Here is a 17,791-nt window from a genome sequence, read left to right as displayed (position 1 = left end):
TGGTTTTCTGTTTTTGCCAGATCCTCAGCCCATGACCAATGGAATAGTGCTGAGTTATACTAGGTAGGGACCAAGTCCTTTAGGTTCAAAGTTGGAAAGAAAAAAAAAATTCAAAGAGCTTTAGTTTGGGCTGTCGCCTACACTCGCATCACTAGAAGAAAGCAGTGTTAAAAGGTAGGGTCAAATAAGATACTTATTTTGGTAACCTTTAAACTTACCATCATCCTTGGTTCTTTCTATAACTGCAGGAAAGCTGGGGACTCCATCTCCGATACGAGTGAATGCCAATACCTGGATCTCATAGAGCACGTATTTCCGCAAGCCAGACAGCAGGAAAGACTGAGTGTGGTTACCTCTTACTATTTGGCTCTTTGGTTCAGAGTCTAAATCTTTTGCTTTGAAAAGTATCTGCAGAATAAATGTATATGAAACACAGAAAGAACAAGATTGTTGCATGAGGACTGAAAAGAGGGGGCCGCATTTTAGATTCCTCCTTTTCACAAAATATAAAATGAGATGATATTCACTAGTCACCCCTTTCAAAACTAGCACGCTTCCTATATCTTCTCCAGCTGATTTAAGAATAATATAAACATCCAACAGGTGAATAGTAAATAACAAATGCAAAAACATATCCAGGTAACGCACTAGAAAAATAAGTAAGCATGAAACTCCAGTTGTATACCTTGTAACCCAGGACGAGACCATTCTGCTCAGACTCAGGGACCACGGTCCATGTCAGAAGGATCTGGGTTGAACTCACGGCTTCAGCAGAGACATTTTCAGGAGGAGCAGAGGGAACTGGAATCACACAGCATAGCCAAGAGCAGAAATAGGTAAGGCATACTACATAATTTTGCTCCATCTCCCTATCTGCTTGGGATTGTTCCAGGATCCCGTAGAAGAGTATTCAAATCCAAAAGGACTTGAATAGGTTCTAGACAATCCCTTTTTCTCTTGTATTCACTCTACATCATCTTTATATTTCAGCCTGCTTCGCAATTCCTTGCCAGTTCATCTCAGAAATCACAAAGTTTGTAAAGAGCTAAACATTTAATATTAATCAGTGTCTTCAGATAGACAGTAAATATAAACAGATATGAATTAATTTCAGGTTCTATATATTTGCCATAATTAGAATCAAGTTTAAATTGCTGGACTTCTACAGAAGTCTATCTCCTAGTATTTCTTTCCCATACATTTTATTTCCCTATGCCAAAAGCTAGAAATCTTTATGAATGGGAGTTTATCTTACAGTCCGATCTGTTCTAACAAGAAGTTTTACGCCACCCTGGCTTCCTATATTATCTGAAAGGAAATTATAGCATCTTGTCTAGAGTTAGCAATAATTTCAACCACTGGATTGCACTCCCAGTTCAGTCAGAAGTTCTTTAACCTCTAAGCCTTTTGATTATGTGATAGTGCTCAACATTTGCAATACATCAATTATAGACAGATACATTAACACAAGGTGTATTTTCAGGGACTGATACGGTGTAAATGAAAGATGTGCCTATTTCATTTATGTTGCAAAATTGGCTCTTATGAAGCCAGAAACATCATTAGAACTGATGGCACAGGAACACTGTAATTTTCTCTGACTCGAGAGAAGAGCAAACTTGCATTTTCTCATGACATTAAAACTCTAACCGCTGCAGAACCACCACACAACTGCAAGCTTTTGTAGGCAAGCTTAATAGCACGCCGTGTTACGCAAGTAGAATTTGAGGCTATTTTTAAGAGTTCACATTTTATGCTGCCCTTTTGCATTTTTTTTTTCCTGTGGCATTTCCAACATCTGAAGAGTACAATCTTTTCTAAAGCATGATACACCTGTCAGACCTCAAGAGAACATTTCACCAAGTTATGTTACACAAGCACTTATGGACAGTAAGGCTTGATTAGGTCCCTGAATATATTACAAAAAGGAGCGCAAATCTCTGCCAAAAATAATGCTTTCCTGGCTGTCCGAATGAAAGAACAGATCTGCTGTTTTGAAGGCGAGCTCCTGAAGCTCCTAGCAACATGAACGAGATAATGAGTATGACACCAGAATTAATATAAATTGGAAGAAAACCCACAAAAAACCCCACCCCCCACCCTTGTGCACTCAAGGTTAACTGCAGAGATAGTCATTTCTGAAACAATTTCCCTGTTACCAATTATTCAGGACATGAGAAAGAGCACCATCACACAACACTGCAGCAGACTAAAATCCAATTTTTTTCCCCTCCAACCCTGAAATGCCTTTTTTTTTTTTTTTTTTTAAATCTTCTCCTAGATTTATCCCCCACAAGGATATAATTAAGTTAAAGGAAAAAAGATTGCCAGGAGCCATGAATGTCTTTGGATAGCTGCCATAACTTTATCTGTAGATCTTCACAAAGAGCTTCTCTCACATGAATCACTTCTGGAGAGAGAAAGGGTGGAGGTGGGTCGCAGGAAACCAGAATACGTAGAGGAAAGAAGCCCTTTCCAGCCACATTTATTTTTATTTTATCTGGTTTGAAGCCTTTAAAGAGAGAAAAAATTTCTTTATTTTACAAATATTTCTTTTCCTCTTTGATCAGCAGCCACGAGATTTCCCGAATTCACAAAAGGTGGAGGCTGTGCCCGGGCTGGCCCTGCGTGCATGCCTGCTTTGAGGTGTGTGTACGATCACGCTGCTGGCAGGGGGACTCGAAAGCTAACAAAGGAGAGAATGGTCTATCTGAAGATTTATTAGCCCAGACTCCTCTTAATTCCCAGTGACAGCCAGAGCAGCTAAATGTACCCTCTTGCTGGAAAGGAATCTAAGCCCAGTGCCTGAATGGTAAAAATACTTGTGTTAATTGAGCATGCTTTAATTCTCCAGTTCTCATATTAGTGTTGAGAATTTTATTCTAATACGGATGTATGAATTCAGGACCTGCAAGTGATACTATGGATCTTACCGTTGCCAGTCTTTTATCAAGTAATAGACTTTGATCGACCCTTTACGAATGAATTGAAACTTAACCTTCATTTCTCCGACCCCTCTCCTCTCTCAGAATATCCTGATTGAAAGAAATTATAGTTTGCTAAGACTAATTAGTGGCTTGAGTGAGGCATATAGATCCCTCTTTCCTCTGCAAGCTCCCTTTTCTAATGCTGGTTTCCTCAACCATTGCACTGAAGACTTTATTATAATCTCCAAAGCCGAGTTCTCATTAGTAACCCACAAGAACAGTACAGAAGCCAAGCAACAGTGTCCAAAAAAATCTCAGAGCTTTAATGAAATGAACCGGAAATACCGAAACTAAATGATGAGCTAATCCAGCAAACTGCCAGCTGCATGATGTACTTTAGAAGATCAAACGTAGGAAATTACAGACTTACTGGCACTTTGCACTGGAACTTCAATAAGAACTCAGGTTTTTAAGGTTATCTGTGTTGGCATCTAAGATCACGCATCCTCTTTCTACATCTGGCATAGCCCTATTTGATATGTAGCAAATGATGCTGTTTTATGTCTCTAACTGGGCCAAAAGCAGCTTTTAATAAGCTAGCCTGTATGCTGGCTTTCTAAGAAAGTTAGATAGCGGGATGCAGTGGTGTTCATTTTTGCAGCTCATCTTAGCTGAACATCCATCATTGTTTTTTGAAACTGAAAATTAAGCTGGCATATTGTACATCTGCCATCAATTAAGAAGTGCAAATTTAGAGCAAGGTTCACAACAAAAGTAGCATAGCTGCAGTACACAACCATTTTGCCTATAAAATTAGATACCGCACGCCAAATTCTCAGCTTGTATAAACCGACAAATCCCTGCAGTGACATTGGACCACATCTGAATTATCGAGCAACGCTTTATCACACCACAGTAACTGCTTCATGAAGGTCAGCCTCTGAAACATCAAGAGATTGATCCTTGCCATAGATATGTGACCATGCTTGTATAGTAGCTGATTTTGTAAGACAAGTATACACATTCATGTAGCTGAATAATAGGAGCCCAAAAATATTAAGGCACTGAGTTAGCTGTATTTGAGATGAATTGTTTGAAAGTAAGAGGGTTTATATTTAAAAGGAAGCAGCCTTGTCAAGGCTGATCTAATACATCAGAGGTCTTCACATTTTCTTGCTTTCTTTATATTGTACCTACTATCATTTTCAATTTATTGAGTGGAAACCGAGCTTGTTACTCTGCAGTTATTTTACACTGTAAAATGTAATGGGTTATTTAATTTCTAACGTTACAAAAACATTTTTGGATTAATAGAACTTGTCCTGTTTAAAAAACCTAATTCATCCCCCTCCATCTTCAGCTGCTTGAAACCTTACCCCAGATTTTCATTTTAGGGTTTCCCAACTGTTTTCTAAGCCCGGGTCACCAAACCCCGTGGCATTATTTATTCTCTCATAGTTTCTTTGGTTTCAAGACGTTTTATACTCAAGAGCTTCGGAAACCAGAGAGAACCTGTAAAGGCATGCTCCTTTATTGTTAGCATGTGTGCTCACATACTAGTGACGTGATCGCACATCCTAGAATAAACAGAAGTGTTCAAGTACAGCTTTATTTTTAATGAAGATTTTGGACTCCAGTGGCCATGCTGTCATTAGATACCAGGAGCTGATTTAGTGCCTGGGCTCTAACTTCTTAGGCTGCTTGGACAGTGTAAAACACAGAACCATGAGTTCTGCCAATGAGCCACCATGTGATCCTGGCCAAGCCACCTCTGGCCAGCTGTGAGGGATGTTTACAATCTGCAGCACCAGGCAAAACCAACTTCCCTAAGTCTCTGTATCTACAAAATGGAAAAAGAAATATTTAGGACATCTGCTTTTAAAGTACTTTAAAGACATAAGCGTTAAATAGAATTTTCCCCATAGTTCAGAAGACAGACCTAAAAATGCTTTGACCTCTCTCTCTGGCTTTGGATATCTTTTATTTGCATTTTAATCCCGTTTGTGCATACAGGTTAATTGCAGATTCCTTGAAGTTCTTTCACACAGCTTGCCGCTATACCAGCGCTTCTTGTATATTCTAAATCTAGGAAGATACAGCCAAAAGTCTGAGCCCTGACTTGCTCTATTCAAGAAATCAGATGTTAGTATCAAAGCAAACACATAAAAATAACAAATGAGTCATTATGGCCTAGATCACAGCTTTGTGTTATTCTGCGTGTCTCCTACGATCAGTTTCAAGTCAACCTTCTTTTAATACTGCAAAAGAAAATGCCAAATACACACGTAACCTCTGATCTTCAGATGCTGAGCAAGAGCACTATAATCCTAAGGTTTTATGAAATCACTTAATCTTAGTATTTACTACGTTTCAAAAGAGGTGTTTGAAGAGCAGCGGAACGGAGAAAGTGGAGAATGCAGTATCTTTTTATTATGATACAGAACACTTCAAAACTATTTTGTCTGGGTCATGCTATCTCTAACTCCAGCACAAGCATGCCTTGTTTAAAATACCTCTGGCAATAGCTTTCCAATTACTACTTACCAAAAAGCAACACTTTAATAGAGGGGGATGGCTTTGTTTAGCCTCGGTTAGTTCAAAAGATAGTTATCTGAACCGGCAGACCAAATCCTGCCGCGTACAGCACGTTCACGCTTCGCACCAAGTAACGCTGCGTGGTACAGCGTGCACAGGCATGCATATGTGTGTCTATAAGTGTAGGGTATGCATAGAATTAAATTCCAAAATATTTTTAATGGAGAAAAATAGGGAAAAAAAAAGAAAAAAAATCAGTGTTGAACCTTGCATAAATACAGGTCACAGAGCTTTTATTATTAAACTTGAAACCATATACGCCATCCATTTTGTTATTCACTTGCAATATAAATTTTAATTTATCAGGTGCATGTAGGGTAGGTTTGGAAATAGGTTTTGTGAAGTTTCACAGCTGGAAAGCAGCTTTTCAAGATCTGTCTTTACTGCTGCTACTGTGCTCACAGTCATTTACTGTTGCCCGAGATTGAGAGTTTGCTTCTGATATTTGAAGTCTTTATGCTAGCATGGACAAATCAGCTAGACAGTACAGTACTTGTGCTCCAGGTCTATAGGCAGGTTATGTCTATACGCAGGTTATGTCTACAGAGCCTTGCACACACAATTTTAGCAGGCAGCTTTGAAAACGTGTCATCAAAAGCTCAGATAATTATTTTCTTCCTATACGGGTAATCAGCTTTCTGAAATAACTTGTGCCCTTTTAGCAATATTTGGTGCTTGAAATTAAATTTCAGATAACCACAACTGTGAGAAAATCAATGGCAATGGGGTACTGGGGAGGGAGAGGAAGCATGAGAGACCTGCTCAGCCAGAGGAGGCTGTATGCAAGCTGCTTCTGCTGTCCGTACTGCTGCCAAATGGGGGCAGGAACGGGGAGAGGTTGTTTTGTTTGCTTTAAATAAATAACCTGCAGGTTTACACATGAAGGCAGGGTAGGAATAAAATAAACAAACAACTCCCTCAAATGTCTATATGTCTTTTTGCCTTCAGTGCATCTAGAGATTGTGGTTTTTTTCTTCCATTTTAGATTTAATGCATCAACAAGCAAAGAAATGAAAAACAAAACCAAACTGAACAAAAGGGCAGAAAATGCTGAAGTTCTCAGATGTCTCCTTCACAGCAGACATGGTGTTTTGACTCACCAGACTCCCGTGTGCGTCCTCTCACTACTTCGCTCCATGGTCCTGCCCCAATGGCATTGAAAGCCTGGATCTGCAGTTCATACTCCGTCCACTCCTCCAGATCTTCAATCATGTACTCTCTTTCCAATCGGTCATTAATAACCTTCACCAAGGTGGGAGACTGCAGATCCACACGCCAGAACTTTATCCTGTACCCCACTGACTCTGGATTGCCATTATACTGCGTGTCGGGGAGGGGCTGGCAAATGACACAAAGAAAAGCACAATATTCCTATACAGAACAAGTCGCCAGGGCTTTCCAGACTACATACCAAGGCCGTCTGGACTCATATAAAGCCATAGGAAGGCAAAAAAGATGGAGAGGTTGATTTTCGGTTTTATTTATGTTTCACGATCTCTAAATTTCTCTGTTGCTTGAAGTTTTCCTTTAATTTTTACCTTAATTTTGAATCAAATAGATATGCTCACAGAACTGTGCCATTTGCTGTGGGTGTATCAACAGAGATGATATGAATACAATATATTTCAGAGCTTTGTGATTAATTATGGAAATGAATGATAAATTGCTGAAGCATGTGACAAATTCATTTATCGTACACTTTTTACTTTTTTTACTGACTCTTTGCCTACTCATTTATCAGCAGAGATTTATTCTAGTATTCTAACTCCCCAAGCAATTTCAGAGATTAAAATATGAAATAATTAGCCTACTTCATGAAGTTTAGAGTTTTTCCCCGTAAAACTAACTACATGGTGCCATGGATGGCTGAGATTCTGTTCTGAATCACTGGGAAAGTTTGATACACATTAACATTTCACAGCTTAGAAGACAGTATCCCCCAGGCAAACAGGGCTAGAAATGTGGCCCTTATTCTGTAAGGAAGGAAGGAATTCCCAGCTCCCAGGGGGACACAGATTCACCTGCAGGTCTTGGGGGAAAAAAAAAAAAAAAGATATTAAATGCTTTCAAATACTGATGTTATTAAGCGTGAAAAAGGTGTATCAGGTCACTTTTAGCTGTGGCTGTTGCTCCTCCTGAACCCTGCACAGTTTGACTCATGATAACCAGGCTTCCAGGTAGCACAATCTTAAAAAGGTTTTAAAGTCTCTTAAAATAACCTTGAGTTAATTTTGATGCAAGATATGTAGGTCTGGATATAGTACCAAAGGTTTAACAACATGGGCATGTTATTCACACGGTAAAGTCATGAGTGAGTTATGTGGGTCCTACCAAATGATCTGCAATGGCTTTTCTATGGATACTGAGGTGACACCTTCAACTTTGATGTTTCGGTCTTTCAAGGTTCAGAGTTCAGTGCAGCGTCGCACTGAGAAACTGGGATTATTCCTTTCTGACGGGAGAAAAACCCTCTAGTTTCTTGGCTGATTTTGACTTCTAGCCATAATGAGTTTATGCATGGAAAAGCTAACATTTGGGCAAAAGGAAACCTGCGCTTCATCAACTTCACACCACAGTAAGCCCAGTGGAAAATTCTGCCTAACAGGGGAGAAGAAAAACCATTCTGGAGCAGGTTTATTGCCAAGTAAATCCCAATGTGGCAACTCTGCAGGTAACTGAGACAGTCAAAGGGGCACAACAATTTCATCAATCACTATCTTTGCAATTAATAATTTCTTTCTATGTTTTATCACATAACTCCACACCCTTTCACATAAATATAATCTTCCTACAGGAGTGTAACGTGCAAACTTTGCTGCCTCTGAACCACAGCTGTTCAGTACCCGCAGGATGATTGCCAGTGGCCAGTGTGCACCTTCTGGGGACTGTTTTGTACAAAGCAAACAACTGAGCCCTAGGAAACTGCAAATTGGCTCAAGTATATTATATTCCTGTCCCACATGTTGACCCAGACTGTGGAACTACAGAGTCTCAAAAGCCAAGGTTTTACACACAGGCATATATTCCCCTGATGAAGTGGCAGAAGTAGTGGCAGTAGGCAATTTAAGTGATTAATAAGGCACTTAAGCTAAGTCTCGGATTTCCAACTATTCTGAAAAAGGAAATAATTTTGCTGTTACTCCTTACACCGAACGCAAGGAAAAAGCGTTCCTGAGTGCTGGCCTGAATCCCTGGGAAGCAGCCGCATCCCAAGCACCAGCACCCGCCTGCCCTCCGCCCCCGTCCCCCCGCCCCCGTTCCTCCTTGCCAGCTCACCACCCATCGCAGCCACAGGCTGGTCTCGCTGGCCGTGCGCACGGTGACGCTCCCGGGGGCAACATCTGGTGGAGCCTGCAGCGTCTGGATGACACGGGAGGGCTGGCTGAGCGGGCTGGGGCCCACCACGTTCACCTGCCGCATCCGGAACCTGGAGCGGAGGAAAGATGCGGCGCATGCTGTAACAGCTCAGTGAACGGTACCTCTCTTTCCAGAACAGGGAAAAGAGAGAAAAATACAAATTAGGTCTTTCTGAATGTTCCACAAAGGTAGTTGCATGCAGGTCCCCTTTGTATTCACTGCTGAATGCTTTAGGGTAACCGCTTTCAGATACTCCCAGGTATTAAAAAAAATGAAAATTAGATTAGCTTAGGGTCTATTAGAAACTCAGGTATTTGTGTGAGAAATTTATGTTAATTATTCCAAGTCTGATGAGCTTATGCTAGCAGTAAGTAATTTTTCTCTTGCGATGCTTGTACAATACATTCAGAAAGGTATTAAAATATCAAACTTCGGATATTCTCATTCCCTGTCAATATAAAAAATATACTAGTGATAACATTTCCCCTCAATTACTGGTTGAAAGAAGCTGATTTATCCCTCTGCTGCATTTTCAGCCTTCCTGCACAAGAAAGATTAAGTTATTTAATATGGATATGCGTCTTTAAAAAATACCCTGTCTGCTTGAAACCATCTCTTCTACAATAGAAGACCCTATTGGGTCACAAAAGGTTTAGAGAAATCTTTTTTTCAGGAAGCACAAAATAATTAAGACACGCTGTACAGTTCAGATACTCTCACCCGTCACAAGCAATTAGAGGTACCCAGCACTTGCACATAAATACATGACCTGTTCATACTAAACACTTAAAGTTTGGACCTAATGACTGAGCTTGGAAAAAGGGTGAGCTAGTCAACAGAGCAGTGCTTATTTATCCGCTCTGTTTTCCCTAGGAAATGCATTAAAGGAGACACATTAAACAAATACTGTCCTTGATTTGACTCTCAAACATTGGCACAAAATATAGAAAAGAAGCTGGCCGCTAAAGATGCGGTCCGATAATTAGCTCTCGTGATGTATTTCTTCAGTGGGCAATGACTAAAGGTGACTAGAGGACCACAAATCCATCTGGCAACAACTTTCTAGGTTTCAAAAAATTATATAAAATTGCTCTACACTGAAACAAAACAAAAAAAAAGCTCATATCTGTGTATGCATGAAAGAAAAAAAACGAGGCAAAATTCAAGGAGCTGCTTTAGTCTACAAATGATGATGAAAAAGATCAGAGGAGAACTGGAAGCGTGAAAGGTGCCAGTGCCAACCAGCATAACTGCACCTGCTAGGTGTGCAGGTCTTTCTTATTTTGCATGGACACTGAACATTGAACTCTGGTACAACCTGCACTTTACTATTCACCTCTGCCTTTTCAGCTTTAAGGATCCGCCTATATGAGAGCAAAATCTTCTCAACCTGAAGATAGTTTTCCTAAAGCTCTGCACCAGAAAGCTCTGCTCAAGTTCAGAAATTTTCAGAGAGCTTTTAAGTAAAATGTTTAGCTCTTGAGGATGGGGTGTAAAACACTCCAGCGGAGAGTTTGTGCGAAATTCAGTATGTTCCCAGGCTTCTGACAAAGGGAAGAAAATTAGTGTACCAGCACTGAATTAGTTTTAAGGTATATGAGCTTTACTTGGTTACACCTACTACTAGCTCACAACAGCCCCTGGGCTAGCTAAAAGGCCCTTCAGCCAGGGCAAAACAGACAAGTTTCTAGTAAGCTGATTTAACACTTGCCACTGTATGTCCTTGCAACCAGCCTTTACATTAGCAAGCTATTTCATGAAAGTATTTTTCATTAGGATTGAGTACCTCAAATTCTCAAATCTTGTCTATACTAAAGCAACGCATCACTTGAATGGAATTGATTTAAAAATCAATCTCGTCTAACTGGGGTGTACCCATAACGTAGATTCACTTCAATCAGTTTAAGCATTGCATATATCTATTAAGCTTAACTTGGTAAATTCTTATAAACAAAGGTTTCATTTAACTGATGTTACCAAATTAAGCTAAATCAATAAAACGATGTTTAAACAGATGTAAATATGCAATTACAAGTTTACACCAGTTTAACTACAATTGATTTGTCACTGACTGGTGTTACACTGGTGCACCCTTTAGATGAGGGAAGTCACAGGATATCAGTTACTCATAAAAGCATTTCACTGTGTGCTTGGATTTCCTTTTTAACGTTAGAACTGTATTGTACGTAAATTACAATTAACAATATAAGACAAGGAATTTTAAGTATAAACTATGAAAACAGCCAACCTTTTCCCTTCTGTTCAGATTATAAAACACAGCCAGCTGTTTCTGATTAGGAAAGCTGTTCCATGCTGCTATTTACTCATTTTTTTCATGCTGCAGCTAATTACCTGCTGTTCTTACCTGTAATGGGTGTAAGGAGTAAGGTTTGGTACCTCCAGCATCTGAGCATCAGGTTCATTCTCCACCTCACAAAGATTCACCCACTCTTCTTCATCACCCAGTACCCCAACCTGTACATGGGAAAGGTAAGAAGGAATACAAAGCAGACTATATACATGTGTGTATATATATATAAAAAGAATTATATATATATAATCTCTTTTTCAATGTGTATCATCACAGCAGTGGAAGGACAAATGCTTTTAAATACATATTATCCAGGTAATATTTATTTTTATATGACAACACGCTAGTTATTTGTAAAGCGACGACACAGCCAAGTTAGCCAAATTTCCTTGTACCTGTTGGGACTTCACTGGGATCCTCTGATAAGATCTATTCCAGAAAAACACCCTGAGAGTGCTAATACCCTGCTCAATCTCACTGCCACAATACAAAAGTTTCAAGTAGTAATATAACAAAATGAAAAACAGCCTTGGTAATAACTCGCAGGAACTGATGCATACTAAGTAAGTCTCGATGGAGGCAAAACGCCACAGAAATGAAGACAGAGAAACAAGGATAAAGTCAAACAACAGAAGTGTTTTAACCTCATCTACTGCTCTGCATTTAGACCAGGCTTTTGCACGTGCAATCCTTTGTATTAATTAATCACAACATGTTGCCCAACATAGTCCCTCAGCTATGGCAGTGTTAGAAGGGACAAAATGGTGATGAGAATTGAGAGCATTACTTTCTATACAGCTTTCTGGAGATAAAATGAAGATGCATCAGGACTTAAAAGGAAGTCAACAAGGCACGATAGTAGAAAGGCCAGAGTCTGACCTGGAACCCTGGAAGATGGCAGCATCAGGAGGCAGGGTTGTGCATTCTTACGAGCAGTAGAAGTGTGGACAAGGAGACATAAGAGAGGTGGTAGATGGCTGGGCTTCATTTTGGAGATTCACAAGTGCTGAAACACAGGGGATCTTATACAAGACTCCCTGATATAATTCCCTAGCACCGTGCACATTTACTCTGGTGTTTCAACCCTACCACAAAGGACAGTACCTGTAGTCCAATTCCCTCACCCTACCCTGGTATCCATAATCACGGGCTGAGGGATATTAGAGGGTACATAGGCAGCTACTCCCTTTAGCATCTATTTACCGACTTAACATCCATGGAGATGCCTAAACCTTTTTTAACCTACTGACACTATCTACTCCCACAGACTGCTGTGGCAACAACTTCTAGAAGCTCACGACCCACTGTGTAAAGAGCTATTTCCTTTAATCTTTTTTAAACAGATCCCCTTAAGAGTTCCGTATACTAGTTACAGCCATAGACACTGTCAAAGCACTCGATAGGCAACGTAGCCCAAAGTATCTAGCATATCCCACATACTTCAAATAGAAAATTAGGTTTCATTCACTCTTTCTTTTTTTTTCCCTTCAGGAGAAGCAGCCTGATTTATTTATAGATGTTTTAGTTCTTCGTTCACCCAGGAGTTGATGCGCTGCATATTTATGTTTGTGCATGAAGAAATGACACAAGGAAAATTAGGCCAAAGAAATAAGTTCTGCATTGCACCGTGAAAAGAAGCCTCTGTGATCTTCCTGGCAGAAGACTGCTTTCATGGAGGGACATGGTTGCACAGGTCTTGATGGGTCTTTCAGTTTTGATGGTTATCAAGGACAGTGACACGCACCAAACCACCTATAAAATAGATGTCAGTGAAGATTATGGGCCTTTTAAATTTCCCAGTCCCAACTGAGCTCCATAAATTTTAGTAAAGTCCATGGATGCAGAAGCTTAAGGGAAGCAAGTTGAGACAGGTCTGCATGGTAAAACAGAACAGCCTTAAACTGAACCCAGAGAGCAAAGACATGATAAAGAGAATTTTTTAAAAAAACCTACATGAACAAAGAAAGGAAGAGAGGGTTGATTTCAGTCAAGGAAACGTAGAACACTATTAAACGAGTTTTTGATTATACTGTAGCAAGTCTACAGTAAATGCTTGTTTTTGCAAAATTCCTTGCTCTTAACAGCATCACCTCAAAGTGCTGCAGCAATTGTATAGCAACAATCCACAGTGCTTTGGAAGCTGCAAATAATCTCCAGTAGTTAGTCGTCTTTTTGTATTCTAAGAACAGTAAGAGCTTTTTAAAATATTTCTTGCATACCAAACAACAACAACAAAAAAGAGACCACAGGTTTCAATCGTTCTGCAGCAGCAGGCAGGTCATTAATACACATTAAGGACCACATGGTTCAGACCCAGAGGCCCACAGGGCTGTGAACAATTGACATGGACTCAAGCTTGAGAGGTGTCCAAAACCCCCCGCCTGTTTTGCAGGTAGGCATTTACCAGCTGGCTGCAAAGGTGGAAATATTAAGGATCTTTTACTGACTGAGAAGCAGCAAGCGCTTCTATGTGCCCAGGACTATGGCAAGCCCCTCGAAAGCTATCCCAGGAAGACAACTTTCTGGTTTTGAATGCTCTCCCTGCTAGGAATGATGGGTGCAGCCTAGGAGGAAATGGCAGATGCCAACCAAGCCCAGCAAGTTGGCTGTTCCCAAGCTCAGGATCCAGCTGGTAAACAGGTGGCCACTACCTCTTGTGGGAGGTGGGGGACCCTGGGCAAACAGCAGCGCCAACAGTCCCAATTAACCACTTTCGGACTAATTTTCTGCCAAAAGGTAATGACAGAGAGGCAGCAAGAAAACCAACCGCAGGTATAACACTGTGATTCAGCAAAAGATTTTAAGAAAAATAGATTGGGTACTTGCTTTAGTTAGAATAATAGCTTGTAATGTTCCCAGGATCTGATGCCAACATTTGGAAAACTAACTCAAAGGGTTAGATCTTCTACTGAAATCAGTAGCATAATTTAAGTGTGCTTCTTTTGTGGGGATTTTTTTCAAAGTAAGAGGATTGAAGGATGAATGGCTGTAGGGTAGCTTGGTGAAGAGCCTAGGGACTTCTGCGGCCAAGCAATTCTACATCACTACTACTCAAAACAAGTTTCACTTATTTAGCAGTAATCTCAGAAATGAGTCTTGGAAGACAACCTTCAGTGATGGACTTCTATATTTTTAACTTCTGCAAGATCTGTAGTGGATTCCAAGTTTCAGGCTCTTTAAGGAAAAGGAAATTATTTTTGCTGAAACACTCTGATGTCAGATCAGAGGAAACGTATCAGTTTCAAGAATCAGAGTACAAAGGGATTCCCACGGGGCAGAAAGAACTACAGTCAGTGGTAAGGATAAGAGAGTCCTTTGAGGGGCAAGAGAGTCCACTATGAGCCACTCTGCATAAAATAAAGTTCATTTGGAGGCTTCTTTCTTGTAGCTGTTTTTTGGATAACAGTGTATGCAAACTTCAAAAAAGGATTATGTTTGTTGACAGATGCACACATATTCTTGTGTGCATTGTTTTAGGAGGCAGATGAGAACACCAACGGCTTTTCTGTTACCATCGGCATAAAAACTCCTTAAGAAACGCAGTCTGCATCTTAACAGTTCTCTGTACAACAGGGCCACAATCCCCAGGAGGCCCCAGGACTGCCACAATAAAACCACTTATGTCCACCAAGACACTTCGTACGATTCTCAATAACGATCAGCCATCACAACTTAGCACATATTCATTCCTATTTCACAGCTGTTCCCAAGGCATTACATTCAATAAAAGGGCATATTCATTTATTATTACAGAAATGAGACAGTATAAAATAATATTGGAAGTGATGTCAGAACCCTTTACTTCTCTATGCATTAGTTTCTCCACTTCTAAAAAGGAAACGTTACATATTTTATAAAGTGACTTAACATTTTCTGATGGAGTGCACTGTATGAGCAAAGTTGCAGAATTTTGACTTAAAAGAAACCAAAAATAATTAAAATTTGGAATGAAAAAAAATTTGCTGTGATATTTTGTATAAAACAGTAATGCTTCCCATATTTTGAACAGTTATGAAGTACTAACTGCAGGAAAGGAAAACACAATGTTTCTGTACATTATAGCGGTACCCTGTGTTCTACTATAGTTCAAGATATGTCAGAGCTTTCATTATAGAGGTCCATAACTCACACATTTGAAATCGCTTTGGGAGAAATTCGGTTCACAGGATGTCAGCCTGGGTGCAATGTTTTTTCCTACAAAATCCTTAAATTGATGCAGCCATTTTTGATTTAAAGATTGGCAAAGGCATAAAATTGTCAGAGTTTCAGACACTTTATTTACCAGCTCCGAAATAAAAACAACACCAAAAGAATCACCTCGTACAATGGATGAATCCTATCTGGGTCACTGACTTAACCCACAAAACCAGATAAATTCATGGTTAAAGTTACAACGTCTTTCCCAACTCACAGCTTTACAAGCAAATACAGTGATAATACTTTAAAGGTTTTACTACTTTGAAACTCTGTTACCACTCACCATGATATTCATACAAAACCTCTCTAAAAACAGCAGAAAGGCTTTAAGCAAAAACTCTCTATAGTAGCCCATATATTCATGGCTCCATGACTTGCGATATCTCTTCGTAAGTGGCCTTCAGCTGTTTCACAGGTCTTCTGCTGTGTGCATAACAACATTCATCACCAGAAAAACACACCAAACTTGGCAGAAGTTAGCCCAGCTTTTCTAATCAGCCACTGGAAAGCTTGATGCTCTGGACCGAGCACCTATCAAGGCATAGTCATGATGGTGTCATTCTACGTACTTCTCCTGACAAAACCCCAGGAAAAATCCCGCATGAGAAAAATAAGCTGGAACTGGACTGCAGCAGATAGAGAGCACAAGCACGAAACCCTGTGAACAACAGCAGGGATTCAGTGCCATTCGGGGTTGCAAATTGCCAGAAAAAATGTCTACAATATAAACTCTAACTGCATCTGAGAGTACACGATGACTGGAAGGATTTACTGAAATTCTTTGGGGATGAACATGTTACCTGTGAGTGTCAATGCCACAAGGCTGTTACTGCTGGTCCTTCTCAGGAAGTGTCAGCAGAACCTTTATATTACATTAGACCCTCTTCTCTTTAGATTACATGGTACGTAATGGGAAAACAATATTAGAAATATTTTTTAAATGGCATTGGTACTTTTTTGTAGTTCTCTGTTTGGAAATCTAGTTTCCTCCAGTCCTCCGAGTCTAGATGGAAAGGTGGAAAAGAAATAGCCTAGTGGTTTTTAAGAAATCCCTTCAGAAGTACAGAATGGAGCCTCACTAGAAACACAGAAATGGGATTTTTAACGCTTGATATTTCAGTATCTACCAACACTAAAACCTTAAAGACCTGATTCTCCTCTCATGTTCATTGACATAATTGAGAATTAGTTCCACAGTGGCTCCCGTAAATTTACACCCCAGCACAAAAAGCAGAAGCCAGGACCAGATGTACAAAATTTCACGTCAACTGGAATTCCCAGCTGTGTGTTTCATCTAAATTGTTCATGAAGTATCAGGCTTCAAAAATGGCACTTAGCCAAAATGGAATATTTGGAACATTTTCTGGACCTGCCCTTATCAAGGAAACTTTGTGCCACATAAAGGAACAAAGAAGAAAAACATGTTGGCAGCAGCTTGTTTATGTGTGTGAATATAAAATAGTTTGTCTGTAAGGACTCAGACATTCAGAGTAAAGGGTATGTTCCCAGCAGAGATGGAAGAGAAGACACAATATATGAGGGATGCCCAATGCAAAGCTGTCACCCAGCTGTATAAACAGAGGGGGACACAGATGAAGTGCACGACAGCACCGTGTATTTGCTGGTCATGCTTTGTCATGAACCCACCGACAGCAGAAATACAGCCCAGAGGGAACAGACCTGTGTGGGGACATTGACCTAGTTCTCCTCCTTCCAGGAGAGACAATGCTGTACAAGGTCTTAGTAAACTGCAACATATTTTTTCCCAAGCTATTATCTGTTTTCAGCGACTCTGCACCTTGTCGCAAACTTTCAGAAAGTTGGTACTTCAGAAAATTTGCGAATGGGTGGAGATGTAGTCCCCCTACCTGCTTGGACAGAATCTTTACTCTCTAATTCAACTGATTAATTGAAAAGTATACTAGAAGATACAGATTAGTGTTTTATAGTTAAATGTGATCCTATCACTCCATAATACCACCTGTTTTAAAAACATAGTATGCAAAACCATGCCTTAAGTGGCTCTTAATTTAGTGCTAAGGCATGAAACACTTAACAGGGCTATTAAAAGCTGTACACGGGCCAGTGAATGAAAGACACAGAAGGAAAAAAATCCTCCCTATATTTCTGTTTAGAAAATACTGTTGTAGGTTGGGTATAACCACCGCCCTTCAATCTAACATAGCCCTAAGGAACAATTATGGTCATCTATGCTAAAATACAGATGCTGCAACACTAGTTTGCATCCCAGCACAGACATGTCACTGCTTACAACAGACCACACAAAAGGCATAAGTGAACACTGGGGTGTCTCTGACAGCTGTTTTGTGAAAGCTTGTGTGTCTTTAAAAGGTAGGCAGAAAAACCCGTGAAGTACATAGGGCAGGTCTGTAGCAGCTATGAT

The 17,791-nt window shown here is 40.0% G+C and overlaps 1 protein-coding gene across 1 annotated transcript in view; it reads right to left on the bottom strand.

Annotated features, from left to right (window-relative positions):
• SDK1 (sidekick cell adhesion molecule 1) overlaps positions 1-17,791 on the bottom strand; it is a 422,744-nt gene that overhangs the window by 77,500 nt on the left and 327,453 nt on the right. The window contains exons 23-27 of the mRNA XM_009320033.1: positions 11,245-11,354; positions 8,799-8,949; positions 6,623-6,860; positions 686-801; positions 219-408 (exon numbers count right to left, since the gene is read on the bottom strand). Of these exons, the coding sequence (XP_009318308.1) occupies positions 219-408; positions 686-801; positions 6,623-6,860; positions 8,799-8,949; positions 11,245-11,354 (805 nt within the window). The remainder of the gene's footprint in view (positions 1-218; positions 409-685; positions 802-6,622; positions 6,861-8,798; positions 8,950-11,244; positions 11,355-17,791) is intronic.

The sequence above is a fragment of the Pygoscelis adeliae genome, unplaced genomic scaffold, assembly GCF_000699105.1.
Source record: "Pygoscelis adeliae isolate BGI_AS28 unplaced genomic scaffold, ASM69910v1 Scaffold242, whole genome shotgun sequence".
Taxonomy (NCBI): domain Eukaryota; kingdom Metazoa; phylum Chordata; class Aves; order Sphenisciformes; family Spheniscidae; genus Pygoscelis; species Pygoscelis adeliae.
Note: the sequence above shows the minus strand (reverse complement) of the source record. Positions and strands in the feature narration are given on the sequence as shown.